Raw genomic sequence first — 25,082 nt, forward strand, 5'->3', positions numbered from 1 at the left:
GTCACTAGAAAAAATAAGTTGTTATAAAACAGTTACAAGCTTTGCTGAATTAGAAACAAAATTCTTTATGACCATTACTCTTGTACTTACTCCAATATTTCATTTTCTATAGAAATGCACAATTTGACAGTCCTTGTAACATTGTAGAGCTTGTCTTAAATAAAACTACTTAATCTAGTTGACCGATATCGGAAAAGTTAAATATATCCTGAGAGCTACAGAAGTATTATGCTCATCAATCAATTTCTGTTATAAATTTTTACATAGCTGCTCACTTTCATTGTAATTCTATAAATGACATTTATCATAAAGAACACTGAAAAGGCCAAGATATTCTTTCACCACCATGCACTTTTTTAAGATATTATTGTATCCAACATAGAAAAAAGAAATTGGTTTTGAAATTTAGACTAGATCAGAGATGGGCTGATCATGGAATCTGCAGTTGAAATTGAGTCTTCTCCCTCCTTTTTCTTGTATTTTCTATGATAGGGAAGTTGGCACCAATGTCAAGAGAAAACACAATTTATTTAGCATCAATAATATAGTTTTCTTAAATATGTTTTTCTATGAAGAATTACTTAATCTGTTCGATGTTTTCAAGGGCATTATATATGTTGAATTTTGATTGTGGCATCATTTTGCTTATTACATTTTATTTTATCTTAAACATCATGGGGTGCTCAGGCATCACATCTGTACAACTGAGAGGAGACCTCCACATAGCCTTTAAACGTTGGCTAGGTTGTGCACCAATCTTCACCTTCTCGTGGTGCACCCTGTTAGGTATCTACTGGATATTGAACGAACAAGGATGGGCTGGCAATATGGGATTTAGCAGACCAAAGTGTATTCTTATTGGCTTAAACGACAAACAAAATGATGGTACAACATGACAGAATTTCATGCTGGCTGGGGTGTCGCCTGGTTAAACAAGGCCTCTGTTGTTTTCACAAGGGCAAACAGCAAAAAAGTCAGCTTTGGAACAAATCCTGAAACATACGACAATTTCAACATCACCAGAGTTCAAGATCAGTACTATCAATATAAGAAGCCTGAATAGCAAAGAAATGGAGTTGGTCGAGTAATTTGATGAGTACCAGATTGACATAATAGTAGTGACTGAAACAAAAAAGACCAAAACTGATGAGATCTTTCTAAGCAATAAATTCAAAGTGCTATATTCAGGCAATAATAATCAGGGAAAAGAAGGAGTAGCTATAGTATTCAACACTAAATATGAGACTAATCTTCTTGAATGGCAGGCGATATCAAGTAGAGTGATGTGGGCAAATATCAGAATGGGGAACCAGACAGTGAGCCTTATGCCTATGGTCCCACAGAAGGTTCTACTAATGCAGAAGTGGAGAAATTTTTTTGAAGTTTTAGAGAAAGCAACTGACACAATGAAAAAGTAAAAGTTGGTCCATGCTGGGGACCTAAAATAGCAGAGTAGGAAATGATTGTCAGACATACAGATATATTTTGGGAAAATTTGGAGAAAAGAGCAAAGCTAATAATAATGGCAAATATCTGGTGGATTTCTGCTCAGGACATGGACTGGTTATCACTAACGCAATGTCCCAACATAAAAATGTGCACAAATTCACTTGGAGAGAAGAGGCAAGGAATAAGAAAAGTCTCGTTGACTATGTTATTGTCGATAGTGATGTTTTCTCCCTGGTACAGGACACCAGAGTATACAGAGGATTTGAAATTGGAAGTGATCACCATTTAGTCTTGAGCACGATAAAACTGAATTTCATATTGAAAAGAACAACATGTAAGAAAGTTTTGAAGTGAATAAAAGTTGAGAAGCTCTCAGATGTGAACTGTAGACTAAAATACACAAACATTATTGAATTAAATGAAAGAGTTTGAGAATTGGAACAAAACCTTGGAGATTCAGTGGCAAGCCCTGAAGAAAACATTGATTTAACCAGAGAGGCAGATTGTGAGGTTGTCTGCATGGATAGAAAAATCAGAACTCCACGGTGGACAGAGGAAGTTAAAGCGGCAGTGAAAGAAAAGAAGAAAACATATAGAAAGTTCCTCGCGAAAAATAATTGCCGGCCTGGTTGGTTGAGTGGTCAGCGTATCCGCTCTCCAGCCAAAAGGCTACGGATTCGAATCCTGCCATGGGAATGGATGTTTGGGAATTTTAGACCATCATTATTGTTAAGATTAGGTGATTGATAAGAATTTCACAGGCCTATTATAATTTTGTAACAGCTGTCTTGCGAACGATTTATGAAATAAATTATCTGAAATATCCGCAGATTGATTAGGTCTATACCCCCCCCCCCAAAAAAAAGAAGATTATGAAACGCATATGCACCTTTTCTTTGAAAATAATTCAAATCCTCTTTTTCAAGATAATTGTATGATTTAATTTCTAATTTTTGATAATAAAAGTGAAACTGATCATTATAAATTAAGCAATTATTGTGGCATAAATAATGTATAAGCATGTAAACAAAATGTCAATATTTCTGTTAGGATATAGGTAATCAACAATCGAAAAGGAAACAAGACATTCTTGACATATTCTGCACTACAGCCTGAGGCACTTTAGTGCGACTTTAGTGTTCTCCCCTTTCTTCTCAATAGCACTGAGAGTAATAAGCCTTCAACTTTTCCTCCAGCTAAGAGGATATTACCAAGTATTTATAAGACGTAGATTATTTCAGAAATAGCTTCCAGCAGCAGAAGTAATATTTAGATTTTTTTAAAGAAAAACAAACAAAAATAATACTACTGAACTTTCTTTTGTGTGGTATGCAATAAACAATTTTGCATAGTGAAAATATAGCATATTATTTCTAAAATTTCACATAATTTCAGCGGACAGTAGAACAGCTGGTTTTAGATTGCAAATAAATAGAACAGAATTAGAAGCTTCACGGTACAATCTGATTGCCGTATATCTTTTGTCAAAATGGTAAAATGAAGTGATTGATTTTGAATGATGTCTAGAAAAGCTTTCAAACCTGTATAGAAATTTAGAGTAGTTATGCAATGCAATTCAGTTCCAGGAGAGGATAAGGGGGGGGGGAAGCATTAGAAAATCTTCAAAATGAGCAAAAATTTTGAATCATTCCGTATACGATATTTTTCACATATTTTCAACATATCTACAAGGATATACACTAGATATTATCGTAATATGCATAATACAAATAAATAAATAAATGACGAAGGCGTCATCTAAAATATCATTGGATATAAATTTTTGATACCAAAAAGACACACAATCGGAAACCGAGTATTGCAATGTAGCATTTTAGCATTTTTTTTTATTTTGTCTTTATGAATAACAAAAAATCGTTTCTAAAACTGAAGTGTGATGATCCATATAATGCATGCTATTTGGTTAGAAATGAAAGCAAAAGGACATATTTATTTCAATAAATATTATTTAAAATATAAATATTTGACATAATATTTTCAAAGCAAACATTTCAAAATTCTGAAATTCGAAAAAAAATTATTCAATTATTATAAGTAAAGTGAAAGAACAATCAGTGCAACTCTTCCGGTGCACTGATTTGTAGAATTACCATGTATTTATAAGACATAGATTATTTCAGAAATAGCTTCCAGCAGCAGCAGAAGTAATATTTAGATTTTTTAAAGAAAAACAAAAAAATAATACTACTGAACTTTCTTTTGTGTGGTATGCATATAAACAATTTTGCATAGTGAAAATATAGCATATTATTTCTAAAATTTCACATAATTTCAGCGGACAGTAGAACAGCTGGTTTTAGATTGCAAATAAATAGAACAGAATTAGAAGCTTCACGGTACAATCTGATTGCCGTATATCTTTTGTCAAAATGGTAAAATGAAGTAATCGATTTTGAATGCTGTCTAGAAAAGATTTCAAACCTGTATAGAAATTTAGAGTAGTTATGCAATTGAGTTCCAGGAAAGGATAACGAGGTGGGGGGGAGCATTAGAAAATCTTCAAAATGAGCAAAAATTTTGAATCATTCCATATATGATATTTTTCACATATTTTCAACATATCTATGAGGATATGCATTAGATATTATCGTAATATGCATAATACAAATAAATAAATAAAAGATGAAGGCGAAGAATCACTGCTAAAATATCATTGGATATAAATTTTTGATACCAAAAAGACACAATCGGAAACAGAGTAATGCAATTTAGCATTTTAACATGTTTTTTTATTTTTATTTTGTCTTTATGAATAACAAAAAATCGTTTCCAAAACTGAAATGTGATGATCCATATAATGCTATTTGGCTAGAAAGGAAAGCAAAAGGACATTTATTTCAATAAATATTATTTAAAAATATAAATATTTGACATAATATTTTCAAAGCAAACATTTGAAAATTCTGAAATTCGAAAAAAAATTATTCAATTATTATACGTAAAGTGAAAGAACAATCAGTGCAACTCTTCCGGTGCACCGATTTGTAGAAAATACACCAAATTTACTATCACTAAATAGATGCATTGCAAAAGCTGATCAGTGGTCATTTCAGGTCATTTCTGATTTTGTGCATCGATTTATTACTATGGATAAGACTTGTAATTCACCATTACACACCAGAATCTGAACAGCAGTCAAAACAGTGGACAGAAGTCAGTTGTTCAGTGCCAAAGAAGACAAAGTTGATTCCATCAGCAGGAAAGGTCATGGCATCGATGTTTGGAGATGCTGAAGGCATTATGTTTATTAATTATCTTGAAAAGGGTAAAACAATAACCGGGGAATATTATTTCGATCTTTTAACCAGACTAGATGAAAAAATTCATGAGAAAACCCAATAAAAATCATCTTTCATCAGGACAATGCACCTGCCCACAAAGGTGTTTTGGCAATGGGAAAATTAAGGGATCTTGCAATATGAATTGTAGGAACATCCACCACCCTATTCCCCATATTTGGCTCCCTCTGACTTCTATCTCTTCCCAAAAACTAAAACTCTTCCTTGCTGGTCAACATTTTTCTTCGAATCAAGAGGTGATTGCAGCTGTAGAGGGGTGTTTTGCAGATCTTACTGAGAACCACTACAGGGATGGGATAATGGTGCTGGAATAAATGTATTACCCTTAATGGAGTTATGTTGATGATATTGAAATTATAAATTCATTTTTTCATTGTTAGGCCAAGAACTTTTCAGACCACCCTCGTATTTCTTGCAATTCTTAATATCTTCCCTGATTTTTTTAAAATTAATATATTATTTTCTTACTTAAAATTATAATTTTGTAACATTTTAATTTTTTGTAACTTGTTAAAATTATAATAGAGGAATTAAATCACATAAAAAAAAAAAAAAAAAATATATATATATATATATATATGTATTTTTTTTTTTTTTAATAAGTTAGGAAACTCAATGACCCTTGTTAGTTATCTTACATGAGCTACTTAGGTGGAGCCCTTTGGAATTGTCAGTTATTGTTTTAATTAGCCTTTTTAGATGTACTGAAGATGCCTACTAATAAATTCTACTAATAAATAATATTTTACGTGATTTAATTCCTCTATTATAATTTTAAGTAAGAAAATCGCCAAAATTGTGAAGACAACACAAAGACTTCTGGGAATGATGTAGAGGACACTGACGTGTAGAAGTAGGGAGATTCTTGTTCCATTGTATAAGGCTTTGATTAGGCCACACATGGACTATTGTGCCCAGATTTCGTCACCGGGTTTTCAGAAGGATGAAGAGATGTTGGAAAGGGTCCAAAGGTGACTGACTAAGGTAGTTTCTGACCTCTGGAATGTTGAGTATGAGGAAAGATTGAGATGTAATTTGCAGGGTCTGGTGGAGACCTACAAATTGGTAAGGGGTTTTTTATAAGATCAATGGTGGAAAAGTTCTACAGAGAATAGTGGGAGATCAGGGGAGAACCAGAGGTCATCCCTGGAAACTGTATAAAGAGGGTATGAGGGGGAGTGAGAGGCAGGTTTTTTTCGTGCAGAGTTGTGAATGATTGGAATGCCTTGCCTGAGAGTGTGGTGTCTGCAAGGAGTTTGAGTGTGTTTAAGACACGGTACGATGAGATGTGTGTGTGTGATAAAAGGACCTCTCAGATGAGTCTTTGACTCCATGAGGTCTTGTTTAATAATAATTACTATTACTATTACTATTATTACGGGCAACTCCAGGGAGTCATTAGACTCATCGAGGGAGGCCCCAAATCATATTCATCACAACTATCTGACATTCATGCAGTATCTATCATACCTCGCCTTAAACTCATTCACTGTCACAGCATCCACTACAGACTCAGGGAGCGCATTCCACTCATTCACTACTCTAAAAGTAAAGAACCCAGCTCTAACACCTTTACTAACCACACTTTTGCCCAGTTTCCATGGATGTCCCCTAGTCCTTCCACAACCAGCCCTGTTCTCAAAAATATCTTCTGAATTAATTTTATAGAAACCTTTCAGTAATTTGAATGTCTCAATCATATCTCCCCTCCTCCGCCTATCAACCAATTTTTGCAACCCACAAATCCTCAACCTGTTCTCATACGGTTCATTCCACAGACCTGCTATCATCTTGGTCACTCGCCTCTGGATCCTCTCCACCTCCTCCCCATCAAGAAGAAACCTAGGTGACCAAATCTGAGCACAGTAGTCTAGATGGATACAATTAAATAATATATATAGATACAATTAAAAACTTAGGAAAAATTAGCTGAATTAAAGAGTACTATCTTCCATAAAGTGGATAGACATAGACCATCGGACCTGCTTAAGTTTGGCGAGTGAAGTAGTTTCATATGTTTCTTTATAAAGCCCCATGAGGGAACCGACTTTTGTGAATGACTCTTGTCTTGTTCCAATGAACTTTATATCTAGTGTTGGTGGCATGCTCTGCAAGTCCAGACTGTTAGGTTCAAGGTATTGAATATATGACTTGTGTTTTTCTAAAAAAATGAAAGCAGATCTTCCCGTTTGTCCGAAATAAGATACCCCACAAGAGCAAGGAATTTGGTAGACACCTGGATGACTTAGATGTGAAAGCTTGTCCTTTGGAGAAGTGAGAAAGGTGGCGATTTTTTCTGATTGGTTGAAAGGCAACAAAAATTCAGTCATCCACCTAGATGACTGAATTTTTGTTGGTCTTCCAAACGTTCATAAACCAGGCATTCTGTTAAGACCAGTGGTAGACTGTATAGGTTGTCCCACTTATAAAATTTCAAAATTTTTATCAAATTTACTCACTTCTTCAACTGGAAGAACCGCTATGTGTATAAAAAATTCATTGGATTTCAAAACTAAAATTTCAGATCTTCATTCGGACGCTTCAGATATTATGATTAGTTTAGATGTTTCATTATTTACCAACGTTCCTTTATCTGACACCATTGAATTACTGCAACAAGAATTTCCTACAAACATTTCAAAATATTTGATTTTGTAATGCATTCTAGTTATTTTTCTTTTAAAAATAAGTTATATCAACAATTCGAAGGAATAGCAATGGGCAATCCTATTTCTCCTGCTATTGCCAACATCTGTATGGAGCACTTTGAACAACATATTTTTGATAACATTTCAATTAGACCTGCTCATTGGTTCAGATATGTAGATGACATTTTTGCTATCTGTAAGGGCTCTTCTGATGAATTACAATAGTTTCTCACTAAATTAAATGCACTGCATCCAAGGATCCAGTTCACCATAGAAGTAGAAATAAATAAGCAGTTAGCTTTTTTAGACCTTTTAATACTTCGCCAACCAGATGGTAGCCTACATTTCTCAGTCTATAGGAAGAAGATGAGTCTTCTTCCTATATATCCACAGCCATTATATCCATGCTGAATCTCATCACCATCCCAGTCAAAAGGTGCGAACTATTAAAAAACTGGTTCATTGGGCCCACTCCTTTTGTTCTTCAGAGGAACTATTGCAGAAAGAATTGCAATATATTATTTCCTCTTTTCTATCTAATGAATATAAAAATTCTTTCATCAAAAGAGCTTTAAATAGTTTTGATATATCTTCCTCTTCAAATACAGAAGAAATAACGCGTATTCCTATCCCTTATGTGCAAGGCATTAGGTAACGCATAACGAAAGTTTTAAAATGACTAAATATTTTTGTTGCCTTTCAACCAATCGGAAAAATCGCCACCTTTCTCACTTCTCCAAAGGACAAGCTTCCATATCTAAGTCATCCAGGTGTCTACCAAATTCCTTGCTGTTGTGGGTTATCTTATTTCGGACAAATGGAAAGATCTGCTTTCATTTGGATAGAAGAACACAAGTTGTATATTCAATACCTTGAACCTGAATAGTCTGGACTTGCAGAGCACACCATCAACACTAGGCATAGAGTTTATTGGAACAAGAGTCCTTCACAAAAGTGGGCTCCTCGGCTTTATAAAGGAACATGTGAAACTTACTTCACTCACCCAACTTAAACAGATATGATGGTCTACATCTATCCCCTTTAGGGAAGATAGTACACTTTAATTCAGCTAATCTTTTCTAAGTTTTTAATTGTATAATTATATATACTAAGTAATATATAGTAATAAATATATAACTATAATTGTATCTTAGTATATCTGCACAGTCTGTGCAGATATACTAAGCTCATGTTTCTATAGAATTACATTTAATTTTATTGACAACAATTCTAGTAATTTACTGTATTACTCACAAGTAGATATCTTTTTTTTTTTTTTCATAGTGGAATTAGGTAAAACTAACATCCTCTGTTAGTTTTACCTTAAACACTATAAAGGATTCATGTCACAGACCAGGCATTCACTCCACCACAAAGATTTGCTGTACCACCCACAATTATAACATTTCCCTTTGTAATTCTGCAGTGATAAGCACATAATGTGTGCCATTAAATGCTGCACTCCTGTCCATGAACAGGTATAACAGGTATGAAATGCTTGAAGTTCAGCCCAACCTGGAAGTGTGATATACGTGCACCTTATATTCAAGTACAGACATATATATTAAATTTACAACTAACTGTGCAAGACTAGCTTAGTAGTCACCCAGTGAAGATAAAATATACATGTGCATACCAAAGTATTTCAAGAACAGTTTGTTTAAATTAACAATTCTTTATTATGACAATTTCAAAATGTGTACACGTCATTAAACATATTTTCAAATAGCAGCATAATCATTTATTGATATGGGGAAGATCAGGAAGCTGTCTTTGTTCTTGAAGCTACAAATTAAAAAATAAAATTAATTAGTTAAAACCTATTAGTTATATATATATGAATGCATCGTCTGTGTTCTTCGGAGTAAATCAAGAGAACATTTTAGCTATTTAGGCATAAAGTTCAGTTAAGATGGCAAATTAAATATGGAAATAAATTTGCATAATGTGAAGCCAGCTAAATAAATTTTTATGGAATATGAATGATATAAACCAAAACACCAAATTATCAGTACACAAGAGAACATTCAAACCAATTTTAACAAATAGATTGAAGAGGATCAAAGATTGGAGATCAATATAGGAATTTTGAAAGTAATTAGAGGAGTGAACAGATGGCATCACTAATAGAATTATATTAAAAGTGAAGATGTCAAAAAAGAACTTGGAAATTAACACATTACAGATTGTGTGATCATTTAATAGAATGGAAGATATAAGATGAGCAAAAGAAGCATTTAAGCAAAACTGGCAGGAAAGATGGGGGAGAGTGACAAATATGGGAGGTGTTTAGAACACTGAAAAATAAGAGATGATTGGATAAGCTAGTTGGGAAAGAATTTTTCTTTCCCAACTATCATATTAGTATTACATTTTTTCCTGAACTGTTTCTTGAATATCAACAAAGCATAGTGTAACCATTGGTTCTATTCGTCAGTCACTGCAAGATTTTCAGGAAGAAAGTCCAGAAGTGAATTTTTTTCAGTGATATCCTACTATTTTAATTCTGGTTTTATTGTTGCCCCAAAACCTTACAACAATATCTCTGAATGATTTCCAGACTTCTGGTCTATTTTAATGCAATTATTTTCAAATTCTTAATGTATCCTTAATTTGAGCTCCAACAAACATACTTCATATTTATGTCACAGAATTGGAGTTAAGTTCTCAACTGCAAAATTTTCAGAAGACAAAGTTTTTCATGAAGCCTAGTTCAGTATGCAATGTTAGAATTAATATTTTCTTGGAGAGCAAAAGGCTTGTGATTTATGTTCTCTCTTCATTGTATAAAAATCTCCTGGGAAGGCCATTATTTCCTTGACATGATGTAGCATTGTTGCCATGCTCTCGAATAAAGCAAGGATAGCAATATTTTGTAAATCCTCCCTACATACTCAAGAAGCAGTGTAATTACTTTTAAATCACCATCAATACTTTTAGACCTTTTTTGTTCCTCATTACTTCCTGGGCACAGTTTCAAAAATCTACTTCATATTTATTAAATGTATGAGAAATATTAAATTCTTCTTATTACTACAAATATCATTAAGTGATCAGTGACAAATATCATCGGTCACTTAATGACATCCATACCAGAAGAAAGTCATCATCATCATTACTGCAATGTCTGACAGTGATGCTGAAAAAAATGAGTTATTACATAGCATCTCTGTGATGTCATCACAGGAGAATACTATGCTAAACAATCCACTACCTGCTACATAATACAAGGTGTCCAAAACCTAAGGATGAACATGATTTCTGAAGATTACAGCTGCAAATTCAGACAAATCAGCTTGTGGCAATTTGTATAACTCATTATTCTGAGTAGAAAGGTACTCATTCATATCACATGCAAAGGAGTCAAACAGGATCAAAGGCAAAAAGGTAGTGCTAAGCGAATTGTGTTTGAAGGAATCGAGTTGCAAACTTCTTGGGATGTCTCAGACATCATCTAGATGATTTCATGCAGGGAAGAATTATTGGAAAGCTTGAAGGCCACAGAATTACTAATATTGCCAGAGAGGTTTGGAATCTCACATAGCCACTGTATCCAGGCTCTGGGCAGTATTTCACACCAATAGAATGCATTCCAGACATTTGCTAAGGAAATTTCCTTAGGAAATCCTTAGGAAAAATCCTTAGGAAATTTCTAACTTTTGCTAAAAACATGTTGCAGTTTGATTTGTATGAAATTTATAACACACTTTTTGTGTAATATAATTTATTGGTATGTTATTAATAAATTTATGTCCACATTTGGCTGTAGCCTTGAAAATATTTTCATGTACAGGTAAAAATGTAGTTTGTCCTTAGCTTTTTGACACCGGTGTATTTTTACTGTGCATTTTTTAATTAAGTGTGTGTGTTCTCTGTCCAATATGCCTGTTTAGCTATAAATTATATATTTAGTTTAATCCTTTATCGAAGTGTAAGCAAACAAAGTTTGTGCCTGAAGTATCTTCAGAACTGGGGCAACTCGTGGCAAAGGTGGCACGAGTTGCCTGAAGATACTTCAGGCGCAAACTTTGTTTGCTTACACTTCGATAAAGGATTAAACTAAATATATAATTTATAGCCTAACCAAGTGAAAAAAAACTTCCAACATGCCTGTTTAGCAGGCTTTGATAAGTGAAGTTTTTATAAAGATTCCTTTCATCATAGCGAAAAGCAAACTCTGGTCTTTTCCAATCGAAGAGTGCATGTATGTCATTCTCCCAAATTTGCTACAGAGGCAGTGGTAGATTCTAAGTTTGGGTACTACATCAAATATTTTATATAGTACTCCTCATCCAGCATTGAACAGAAAATATGAGGTGTCATAATGTCTGCATGTCCACCAGTGGTGTTGCATGCCCATTTAGGTTGGGTGTGCTGCCGTGTGGCTTATGCAACCCATGCTACAAAAGTCACATCAATTTGACTGTGATTGTATTTTTATTGATGTATAAAAGTTTCCAGAGTGCACAGCACTCATATTAAATGATCCAATGCAATTAATTGTAGGATAACTTTTTTATTATTATTATTATTTAACACCTCCAGGGAGTCCAAAGACTCATCGAGAGAGGGCACCTGCTCTACAATTCTGTCTCCACCAACCTGATCGCAACTACACTAATGCCATCTACCACCGACCACCATCACTAATATTTCTACAAACGATCACAAACATCCATGCCCATGGCGGGATTTGAACCCGCAGCCTTTTGGCTGGAGAGCAGATACGCTAACCACTTTAAATACTTTAATTTATCAATTAATATAATTTTAAATATGGAAAGCATAAAGGTCAAATGAACAATAGCTATGCTTCGCATGCACCATTTATGTGAGAAGCACAAATGGTTTAGGCATCGTGGTGAGATTAAATTATCACTGGCAAATACTAGAGTGAGACACAGATGATTTGAGTTTTGATACGATTTTTAAATACAGCCATATAATACACAGAAATCAGAAAAAGTAATCTTTTGTGAAATTATTATTTTTCAGGACTGAACCAAAGAAAGACTGAAATAACTCATTTTACTTATTTATACACAAGTTCCAACCTCCTTCAACTATAATCATCATTATAGTTGAAGGAGGTTGTGAAGTCACTTCACATACAAACTTTGTTTGCTTACACTTGGATAAAGGATTAAACCAAAAATATAGTTTCTTGTCATTTTCAATGGTGGAATTAATATTTTCTTGCGGAGCAAAAGACTTGTGATTTATGTTATCTCTTCATTGTATAAAAATCTCCTGGGAAGGCCATTATTTCCTTGACACGATATAGCATTGTTGCCATGCTCTTGAATAAAGCAAGGATAGCAAGGATAAATATGGGAAAAAAAAGTTCTAAATTATTTACAGAAAATTTACTGGTCTATATCAGGGTCCTAAACACGTTAGTTCACACTTCAGACATGCAAAACAGATGAAACTCCAAACAAAAACAGCAACTCATGACAACGTTAAATTGGATTGGTTGACACAATAACCAATCGCACCCACTGATTTCTGGATGCTATTGTCTCGGTGCACAGCCTGCGTCGCCTTCTGGGTGGTTTAAAACCACTGGAATGCTAAGAATTTGACCCATCGCACCATGCTGTATGTGTGTATTCAAAGGGCTCAAAGGTGTCTGTATTTGTGACCACACAGGCAGGCTATTAACACAAATGCAATGCAGTTTACGCATCGACAAGCGTCTTCTTCATGAAGCATTTCTATATTGTTTAATTTTAGGAATCACGCGAAGCCAGGAAACAATTAGGGGAGTCTTTAACAACAAATATAATGTTATACTATTGGTGATATTGCTATTCCATGGGTATGCACTGCACACCTAGCACACCCCATATGTATATCATCCTTGGAGTGTGAGAGGCCTTGAAATGTAACTGGTCTCTTGTTCTCTTCCTTCATCTCTCCACTACAGTTTAGCATACAGTGGTATTGCTACATAATGGACAAATTTTTTTTTTAAAGTTTAAGCATGTAAAACAGCGCTCGATAATCAATTTTTAATGCATGAAAATATGAGTTCTATTAAAATTCATCACTGATCACAGACTGCCAATTATATATTTGGTTTAATTCTTGATCCAAGTGTAAGCATACAAAGTTTGTGCCTGAAGTATTTTCAGGACTGGGGCAACTTGTGGTATCTCCCATAATGCAAAACACATCTCCTTGTGGAGATGTATAATGTCTGCAAGGAGATGTGCTTTGCATTATGGGAGATAATGCTATAAGTGAGAGTTACATTCGTAAGAAGGAATATATAAAATATAAAATGAATATTAAATGATAAGAAAAGACTTCATTGGTCAAAGATTTACATATTTAAAAAATATGCATAAGAAAAATTTTAAATTAAAAAAGATTCTTTGAAAAAAAAAATGAGCTCATTTCTATATCACCTGGTGAATTGGCAGCCGTCGAGGTAGTAGGATATATATGTATTAGGAAACTTCGATGCATCTGTTTTTTTTTTTTTTTCAAAGAAGCCCTCAAGGATCATCTGCTTAATTCACTTTTGTTCCTTTTCGTTTAAAATAGCTCGATAGCAAGCAGAAGTATTATTCATTTCACAGGAATATTTACTAAATCGTTCAAAGTCTGCATCTTGCGATTCAATGATTGCTTGAGCTTTTGAGAACTTTGCTTCTTCTAGGCCTTTTAAAGTGAAAAACCGAGTTGGAGCTTGATATTTGTTATCTTCTTCGTTTCTTTCTTGTTCCTCTAATTCAAGATCATTTGGGTGAGAGTTGCATAGTGTGAGATTGAAGCAGCTCATGGTTAACCACACCTAAGATCGCTTGAGTTTCAAAATTCACAATCTTTTGGGTCTACAAAGCCTTCTGAATTATTACTAAACTGAGGACAAGTTTATGCCATACTCCTTTCATAGTTTTTTCGGAAACTTTATGCCAGGAGATCTGGGTTACCCCAATTATGTCTAAAATGTTGAATCTCTTCCAAAACTATTTGACAGAAAAGTCCCCATCTTTATCAGTTGCTTTTATTAACATTTCAAAAGTATCTTTGAGATAATATGATTTAAATATCACAATGACTCCCTGATACATTGGTCGTAAAAGAGAAGTTGTGTTTGGAGGTAAAAATACTATTTTTATATTAGAGCAAATGTAAGCTATTGGTGAGGAATTGCTAGGTGCATAGGCAATTATCAGAAGCACTTTAAATGGAATTTGTTTTTTCTCACAATGCAGTTTCCCTTCAGGAATGAAGTGATGCATGAGTCAATCTTCGAATTGCGAACCCGTGAGCCAAGCCTTCTTATTTGCCTTCCATAATTACTGGAAGAGTATCTTTATTAATTCCCTTTAAGCTTCTGGATTTTCTGATTGATGCACAAATAAGGGTTTTAACTTAAGAGTTCTAAGCCAGCAAAATTTCCTCCTAATAGTAGAGTGATGCAATCTTTTGATGCTTTAAAAGCTGACATTGAGGATTCTTCTTTTGCGATGTAAGTTCTTGCAGGCATCTGTTTCCAAAAAAAGACTATCTCATCACATTAAAAATCTGCGATGGCACAATTTAAAACAAAAATTCCGATCCAAAAAATTTTTAACGATAAATTCGCAAAGAGGGAATTCCATAAAGTGAGAACTACTTGGTTTAATCCTTTATCCAGGTGTAAGCAAACAAAGTTTGTGCCTGAAGTATTTTCAGGACTGAGGCAACTCGTGGTAAAGGTGGTATGACTTCACATCACTTGCCTTGGTATCCCATAATGCAAAGCACATCTCCTTGAAGACATGTATAATACTATGCATTATGGTACAGGTCACTACCCAGACTGGTTTCAACCTGTATTGAGATCTCGTCAGTGGGAGCCAGCCAAGAGGTGATACCAAGGTGTGACACCTTTTGGCAACTCGTATGTAAAAATATGACTTCTGCATTACTTCAACCTTGGTATCACCTCTGGGTTTGGTTCCCACTGATGAGACCTCAATAAAGGTCAAAACCAGTCTGGCCTTTCCCATAATGCATAGTATTATACATGTCCACAAGGAGAAGTGTTTTGCATTATGGGATACTAAAGGCAAGTGATATGAAGTCATACCACCTTTACCACGAGTTGCCGCAGTTCTGAAAATACTTCAGACACAAACTTTTTTTTTTTTTGCTTACACTTGGATAAAGGATTAAACCAAGTATATAATTTCTTGGTATCTCTAATGTATTGTATAACCAAGTGAAAAACTTTCAACAATGAGAGTTGATGTTAATGATGGATCAGATCACAAAGCAGGCAGCCACAAACTCTAGGTGATGAACTCCATAAGAAGGAAGCCGAAAAGTTAATCACTACCACTGAAACTAAACATTGGATTAGCAAGTTACCAAAACTGTTACAGAATTGGGATAAGTGCACGCACAGACACACACACACACACACTGTGTGTGTGTGTGTGTGTCTGTGTAGTGCATCAGTTGACTAGCAAAACAACACAGACAAGACTGAAAGTTTATTGCCAATTGCTTTAATGTTACCACAAGGAAGGCTTTCTTAAGAAGAAAGCATTGTGACTGGTGATAAAAATCAGGACTATCATTATGAATCTGAAATGAAAATTCAGTATCTATGGAATATCTATCAGCCCTACCTCACTAAGTTAAAAACAATATTCAAAGTTTAAAATTCGCCATCAGCAAGTGCATGTTGACCATCTTTAGACAACAAAGGTATCATTCATGGGATTGCAGTGTGAAAGTGATAGCAATCATTTGCAAAGCTATGTTAAGACCAAAACAACAAATTAAGTGTTTTTGTGTTGAGGAAGAGCTACTGACTTTGCAATATGCCCACATGAGTGCATTCACTTCAACAGATATCAGATTGAAGTGGTAGAAAATCCTTCCTAATCACTCAAATTTGCTCCACTGAACTTATCATTTCCTAAACTCAAGACATCTTATGGCTTTCTGTTTGAAAATAATGAACTAATCAATGCAGAGGTAGAATATGGTTCTGAAAACAACTGAAAGAGTTTTACCATGATAACTCTGAAAAAATCTTGTTACATGGTGCAAAAAAGTATTGAAAGGAAGAAAGATTATGTTGAGAAACACTGTATGAAAATAAAGTAGAGACTGCAAAACATTTTATTATTTTGGTGATATATCTCTTTTGAATGAGGAGCTATCAAAATGAGGTATTATTTTTGGAATCCCCCCCCCAGGTCCTCAAGATCATGATGATCATTAAATGCTTCTGTTTACTTGATGTGAAAAAAAATCTGTTAATATGATTTTTTCTTTTTATCCAACTTGCAGACTCCTTTTTCTCCAAATATAATCAAATGATGTGCAGCAATAGCAATGTTAAAGAGTTCATTTTTCTATTATTGGTCCCCTATTTCACACTCAAGGTAAGAAAAAATATAACTTACTGCATAAGTCACACTGTGTAACAAACCATATATATAGCATTCAGGAATTGTTCAACAGCATGTGACAAGATAATAAATGAGAAAAAAATGAGAGATTCAAAGTTGTCGGAGCACAACTGAAAACTCTATGAAACTATTTGTTTTATTATTATTTTAATGACATCTCTCTCTTGGGTGGAAGCAATCACAATGTAGGCACTACTTTCAGAACATTGCACATACTATTGCCCTTCCCAATCTAGTATCTTCATTGAAATGGATATCCCACCCCCACTTCGGACAAAATATCAGGCAAAAAAAAAAATATATATATATATATATATATATATATATAAATAACAGGCAAATGAAACAGCAGTGGTCCAGTTAGTCTTGTGGCACATTACTGGTCACCTTTAATTGTCTTTTCTTTGCACCACCCAGTATTGACTTACCTAATCACAGATATCAGTATATTAGCCACTTTCTCATCCATGTCACTAGTTTCATATCCATTTCCAATTCACATGCAATAGACCTCTACACAGCATTGTAACCTCTCCCAATCCAAATGACCTGTTCCCATGACAGAAAGAGAGCAAATGACTAAGGAAAGACTTTCAGTCCCCAAAGCTTTCTGCTCTCATCTCAACACAACACCCTCATCATAGTTACAGCTAGTGATGTATATGTTGTTGGAGAATTTCCATTTTTTTTCATCCTTTTATATTGGCTTCACACAAAATGTGGGGGGAAGTGATTTGGGGGGGAGAGAAATTGTGAAACATGAGTTTTTGAACAGCTGAAGACCCTTGGTTTGATATGGTCAGAGCTGAAACGTGTATGGATGGTGACCAGCAGCTCCTCGTGTTCTTATATGTCTAGAAGTATTGATCAATTTTACATCCATGAATATACCTATGTAAAGACAATGCAGCAACAGTCTATGAGAAAGAAATTGGAAAGAATTTATAAGAGAAGGGATCATCTATTAAGCAGACTGCCCTCCCTCTTCCAGGTAGCATCAAGCAAAAAATGCAAAAAAGTAGTCTGAGGTTGAGTGATTTGGGAATTTATAAAGTGTTAGCAGTCAAGAAGGCAAGAAGTAGTGTTTGAATGTTGATGGATATGATGCATTTGTGAAGGGCTAAATGAGAGTCAACCAATTCTTGACTAAAGATCAAAAGAGTATCAAAAAGTAAAGAGGGGAAGTAAAATCTTTCTTCTGAGGAATAACATAGGATTGTGTTCTATTAGCATTGAGATTCACTAAATTATCTGCATAGAGAGGAGATTGGAATTAAAATACTGGTTATGAAAGATCTTGAATCATTTGAGGATTATTTTGTTTTAACAACATGTCACATGTTAAAAGTTCTTCATTGGTAAAAAAAAAAAACAGTTGAATGGTTTCCTGAAAAAGAGCCAAGGTTCAAATTCTTGATATATATATATATATATATACTGCATTTACTTAAATATAACTCACTCTCACATATATCTCGTACCCTTAATTATACTTGACAAAAAACTAAATTAAAAGTTTTGCATATACCTCGCACATGAAAAAAGTTTAAAACTTTAAGAAATAGACAGTGAATGTTGTTATGGCAGTTTCAAATATTTTGGAATTCGGTGGAAGAAAATCAGCATTTCAACTCAACAATCTTCAGTTTGCCTTTGTAGTTGAGTTGCACGATCTTTTGTTAATACTGCACCAATCATGTGCATATGAGAAACTATCTCTCGTGTGGGATAGTTTCCATGGACACTTAGGACCTGAAATAGTAAAACAACTTTCAAATGTGAAGACCGATGTGGCCATTATTCCTAGTGATCTCACACCTTATCTACAACCCTTGGATGTATCGGTCAACAAACCATAAATGATTTCACCTAAAATAATTGGCAAGAGTTTTTTTTAAAAAAAACATGCATTTCTAATGCCCTTGATTAAAACTGTTTTAATTTACAGAAGCATTGTCGCTAAAGATTCAAATATATCGCATGATGAAGGTGAGCACTGATCGCATAAATGACATTGATAATTAAAATTTAAATGCATTCATTTTATAAATAATCTGATCAATTATAAATTATAATGAATACTGAGGATTTAATTATAAACGTCAATTTAGTTTTTAACTCAAAAATTTTAGTTTCCGAACTGATGATAATACATCAATTTAATTTCCGAACTGATGAGTGCAAAAGCAGTTTGTCACAGTAGGCAAAACAACAGCAATTTGGTATAACAGTGGGACTAGTTTTAAAAAAAATTGTAAGAGAGAACACAAGGAACTAAAGTCCCTAATTAGGTGCCATCTATGTTGGAAAAAGAGAAAACAGATATTAATTTGATCTTAAAATTACTGTCTCCCAGGTTTTTGGTAAATTTATACAGCCGTACATGTTGAGGTTTGGAATATGTTTTAAAGCTTCTATTGATTCCAAAAACAATCTCTTTGACTTATGACTTCTGTGTGGCACTTTTGTTTTCTTTCAATGGATGCTGTGTGAAGTGGTATCCAAGGCATTGCTGCTAGACCTGACTTGCCATAACAATAGTGCCGATGTATTTTTTATGAATATTTGTATAAACAGTCACAACATCATCATCCCGGAAGTGCTAACTCAGAACTAGAGCTATTTGTTACAACGACTGCTCTTACTGCTGAACTCGCTCACTTACGTCACACCTTCTTAGTCAATCTATTCAATCTCCATAGGATAGAAAAAATATTAAATGCCCTCCATTGCCTACCACACAAGACCACAGGAAAACTGTTACCATCCCATACATTCAAAGCACATCTGAAAAGATATCTAAAGCATTCAATAAATATCAGCTTTCACTGTATTTAAACCTTATGTCAAATTAGCAACTCTCATCCATTCACCTAAGGACAAACTCTCTTCTTTATCACATCCAGGAGTTTATGAAGTGCCCTGTTCTTGTGACTGGGCTTGCTATCGACAGACAGGAAGAACAGTTGACATCCACCTTGGTGAACATAAAAACTACATCTGGCACTATCGTTATGGCAAAACTAGTCCCACTGTTATACCAAATTATTGTTGTTTTGTGTACTGTGAAACTATTTTTGTGCTCTGAAGATGCTGGACATAATAGCAGCGAAATATTAGCAAATAAGTTAATATTATTTTCTTATCATTCTGTGTTGTCATCAATACCGTGAAAATAAATAACATATACTATGAACACAATAAGCCTTTCCTTGCATTTTAGTTCCAAAAATCCCCACGTCTTCTCGCACCACCATTTTTTAACTTTAATTTTGCAGGGAAAAAAGTGTGAATTATATTCGAGTAAATATGGTGTGTGTGTGTGTGTGTGTGTGTGTGTATATATGAAGAGGAATTTATAAAACTTTTCAGGCAGAGTTTACAAGTTGAAATTACAATTACTCCTAAAATGGAGGTAACTGTGAACTTCAAAGCTTGCTAATTGCACAGGCACTAGCTGCAGCAGGAGACACTAATATTTTTGGAAACATTACAATATTTATCAAGGCATTAGAAACACTGTAAAAGCATGGTATGAGGTGATACAAAATGGTCTCAATTCTGTGTAGAGAAAAATGCACCCCAGTTTGTACATGGTTCCAGAGAATTTTGAAAAGAATGGCAAAGACATGCAGATAAAATTGTAAAGCTTTTTGCAGGGCTGAAATTAAAGATTAACGAAAACAACATGGAAGAGTTAATCAAATAGCATGAGGCAAAATGAAGACCTTATTCAGTTAAAAGAAGACGGTCAGGCTGAGGCTCACAAATGGAAGAAGTCGCAACATTTTATAATCAAAGCATGATTTCACAATATGAATTCCAGTACCACATGATTTTTAAAAGTGCAGAGAGATAAGCTATTTAAAAAAAAAAAACTGTCTAGTTCTCTTGATAAGTCTGTATGGAAAACTGAGCTCAGTAAATTAAATTATTTTTTGATATATATATATATATATATATATATTATATGCATGTGCATGTACTATTCCAAATATATATTCTCATTTTTAACTTAGCAAGGCCAAATTCCATCTCATGTAAAGTTTTACTGAACACCCTTACATAAAAGCCACTGGTAGCTTATCTCTTGTCCAAACAGCAGCTGTGCCTTCTGGTCCCTTGCAAAAGCCATCAGAAGCAGCTTCTGCTTACTTGTGCTTTCCCCTTCCTCGTTTGCTCACCTCCCCATCCAGATGGCACCACTGTTACAGCACACAAAGGAAAAAAGCTGACCTCCTAACAGCATTCTTTTCCTCTAACTGCTGCACAGACAATGAAGGCAAATCACCTCCTTCCATACCAACAACTGAACTTTCTGCTGAAAAGTCACAGTTATGACTTTCTGCTGTGACTTTTCAGCAGAAAGACATAAGAATATTAAACAACCTGAATACAGAATACGTCATCTGGTCCCAATGGCATCTCTCCTGTTACACTCAAACACTGCACTCCAGAGATGACACCTGTCTTCAATCTTCCATACTCAGCCAGCACCTATCCCATCTCATGGAAACTAACATATATCCAACCCATTCCAAATAAGGGAGGACAAAATCCTACCAAACCAGTTGCCATCACCTGAGTCCTCTCTAAAATAATGGAGAAACTTATCAATGGACAACTTCTTCACTAGAAGCTCACAAATTAATCAGCAACCACCAGTATGGATTCCACCAATCCAGATCCACAGATGATATCTTAGCCTATATCACTCACCACTGGACACATGCCATGGAAAGGTTTGGAGAAACGTGTGCTTTTGATATTTCCAAGGATTTCATCCGTGTTTAGCATCAAGATCTGGTTTGAAAACTGCCTTCCTTCAGTCTACCTACCAACTGTCTGTAACTGGATAACCATCTTTCTTTCTGGACGGCACCCTCTCTTTGAGTTTTGCCACCAATGCAGGAGTACCTCAGGGCTCCATTCTCTCACTTAACCTCTTTCACTTATACATAAATGATCTACTCTCAATCACTACAAATCTTATCCATAGCTTTCCTGACAATAGCAGCACTCTCCCCTCATCACTCTATTGACAAACCACACAGTTCCTAGACATTCCTTATATCAAGATCATCTGCAAGCAGTGCCTTAAAAACTGATCTCCATTTCATCCTTCAGTGGGGAAATGATAACCTAGTCCCCTTCAATGCCAACAAAACACAGTCCTGCCTTTTCTTTTGCATTAAGGATCAGCTCATCCTCAGTAATACACACATAAACAGACATGATGAACTCTCTCTCTCTCTTTTTGGACTGACATTTACCTCCAGCCTCTCATAGCACAAACATCACATCAATGGACTCCTCAATTTTTAAAAAACTAGGCATTCTTTTTAACTCAAGAAGCTATTTTACACCCACCCAGCTGCTAATTCTATATAAATCCCAAATCTGCCCATCCTTAGAATATTGTACACACATTTGGGGTGGTATACCTAAAACCTCCTTAAAAATTCTTGATGCTGTTCAGAGGAGAACAGTTCGGTTCATAGATGGCCCTTCCTTCACAGGCTCATTTCAATGTCTATCTCACAGATGCAATGTTTCATCTCTGTGTCTCTTCTACAGGTACTTCCATGGTCACTGCTCAGTGAATTGGCAAACATCATTCCTCCACTTGCTATTAGACAAGTAGAGGAATGATATTTTGCCAAACCAACATCCCTTGACAGTACAACTGCAAACTCATCAAACCTGCTTCTACTCTTCCTCATTTATTCCATCTACCTCTATCTTCTAAACAGTCTTCCTCATGATTGTGTTTCCCAGCAATTTCAACCTACACCTCTTTGAGAAGAATGTCAACAGGTTTCTTCTTTCTCGATCCTCATCTACATCTCACACACAGTACTGATGTGCTATAAGTTCTTGTACCTCACGTATGCAAGATAGATATTAAAAAAAATAAAGAAATAAAGTTGCAGACTGCCTGAACAAAATACAGTCATACCCCGACTTACACGAATCCGGAGTTATGCGGTTTCTTATATGTACCTATTCCTGTCCCGCTTCATGCCTCACCACTAGTCGTATCTTTCAGGCACCGGCCACATTCGCCAGTGTCGCACACACATGCTGTGAACAAGCACTGAGGTGTTTTGCGCAGTCTCCATTCATACACGTTTTTTTATAGTCTACAAACCTTGAAATTGTTTAATGTTATGTTCTTGATAAAAATTTTATCATATAAAAAATAATAATGTCATCCAAAAGAAGCAAGTCCGATTCTTCTACAGCTAGCAAGAAAAGAAAAAATTGACTTTGGAAACAAAACTCAACATTATTAAGGATTTTGAAGGCGGAATGAAAATTTGTGAGCTAGCAAAGAAGTCTGATCTACAGGAATCCACAGTAAGAACAATCATAAAAGAAAGGTTTACAGATTTTGGAGGACATAGATTCTAATGAGGAACGAATTGTAGCCACAAGGCAAGGAATAAAAAAATCATTAGCTTGCTATGAAGAAATTTTGCGTGACAAGAAAAAGACATTATGCTGTCAGACGAATCTATTAGATTTTATGAAACCATCGACATCAAAAAAAGAAATAACTTTCTTTTTTTTATGTACGAAAAACTACAATTATGATTATATTTCTTAAAAAAAATATAAGTGTTTTTGTAAACCTTTGGTCCCAATTGTATGTTTGTATATATAAATTACATGCAAAATTATACCCCGAGTTACGCAAATTCGACTTACGCGCTTTTTGTTGGTCCCACCTACTGCGTAACTTCAGGGTTTTATTGTACACCACTGATGTCTAGCCAGTGACCACAAGTGCTAACAATTAAACTAAATCAGCTCATAAGCCTTCAACATGTACAAATGAACTTAAAAAATTTTCATAAGTTTACAATGCAACAGCATAAAATGACTATTTGCTCACTATTGTAAAATCATGCATGATTTAATTTGCACACTAACTAAAAACGAAAAAAAAAAAAATACACACACACACACACACAGAGCTTTAATTTTTTTGTTATAATGAAATACAGAACCTGGAGAAGTTTTATTAGTTATGAAAAACCTCATCATGTAAATACCTTCCATTTTTAGCTTCACAATGACAGATCCTTTCTGTGGCATATTCCATGACAGCTGCTAATGTTTTTGGCTGGTGCCCTAATTTCTGCATTTATGTTCTCCTATGGGATTACCCGAGTATGTAAAAACAATCCAATAGCTGAAGGAGAACGTTCATGCAAGTTAGGGAGCTGCAGCCAGAAACATTAACAGCTGTCATGGAACATGATGTAGAATAGGCCAATCTTTGTGAAGCCAAAAATGGAAGGCATTTACATGATGTGGATTTTTCATAAACTAATAAAAAAATATATCTCTAGGTTTTGTATTTCATTATAACAACAAAAAAAATTTTTTTTAAATAATTAATGAATAATGAAAGTATTAAATGTTTAAACTCCTTCATGACTAATAGGCCACCCTGTATTTACACTCAATACAGGGTGTTCATAGAAACTGTATCACCTGCTGTAACCATGTTTTTTTGTTTTTTGGTAATTAAATTTGAATGTCTGTTTAAAAAGGGATAATAACACTACAATTGTCACAAATAATGAAGAAGGCAATATAACATTTTTATTTTTGATTAATATTTGGCTCTTTTTAGTTCAAGATATGACATAATTAAGAAATGATAAACTGGACATACAAATATTTCAAAATGGAGTGGGCAGTGATATTTTCACTAGAAAAACAAATACCAGTATCAAAATTTAGTTCAACTACAAAGTTTTATTAAAATTCAAAGCTAAAAATTTACTTTTTGCTGTTTAGTACTTTGAGGGTCATCCTCTTGCCTTTATTACAGCTTGGCATTAGTGGAGCATTGTAAAAATCAATTTCCTGATGGATGCAACTGTCAATTCATGGTTCCATAACCTTATAATGGCTTCTTGAAGCTCCTGAAGTGTTCTCAGCTTATTATGTAGTTCAGTCTCCATATGGTATCACAAATTCTTAAAGTTCATTCAGCCACTTATTAACTTACGAGTATAAAATTATACTAAACTCAATTTGCATCATTTTAGGGTTATAAAATGCACTATGACAAGGAACCGAGTCATTATGAAAGATGCAGTTCATCGTTACGGTACAGTGGTCTCTGATAGTAGGCAGCAGTTCTAAAATTTTTCTGGTACACTTGTGCATTTACTGAACCTTTTGTGAAATGTGAGTGACCAACACCATTATATGACATATTAGCC

General features: G+C 34.6%; 1 protein-coding gene across 3 annotated transcripts in view; it reads right to left on the reverse strand.

The window, feature by feature from the left end:
- Positions 1-9,072: 9,072 nt before the first annotated feature.
- LOC150109230 (solute carrier family 35 member E3-like) overlaps positions 9,073-25,082 on the reverse strand; it is a 113,795-nt gene continuing 97,785 nt past the window's right edge. For all 3 annotated transcript variants that reach the window (XM_090406483.1, XM_090406474.1, XM_090406468.1), the window contains exon 6: positions 9,073-9,202. In XM_090406483.1, the coding sequence (XP_090262609.1) occupies positions 9,155-9,202 (48 nt within the window). In that variant the 3' untranslated portion in view covers positions 9,073-9,154. The remainder of the gene's footprint in view (positions 9,203-25,082) is intronic.

The sequence above is a fragment of the Typopeltis vanoorti genome, chromosome 2 (assembly GCF_054136105.1).
Source record: "Typopeltis vanoorti isolate ZY-2024b chromosome 2, IOZ_Tvanoo_1.0, whole genome shotgun sequence".
NCBI classification, from domain to species: Eukaryota; Metazoa; Arthropoda; class Arachnida; order Uropygi; family Thelyphonidae; genus Typopeltis; species Typopeltis vanoorti.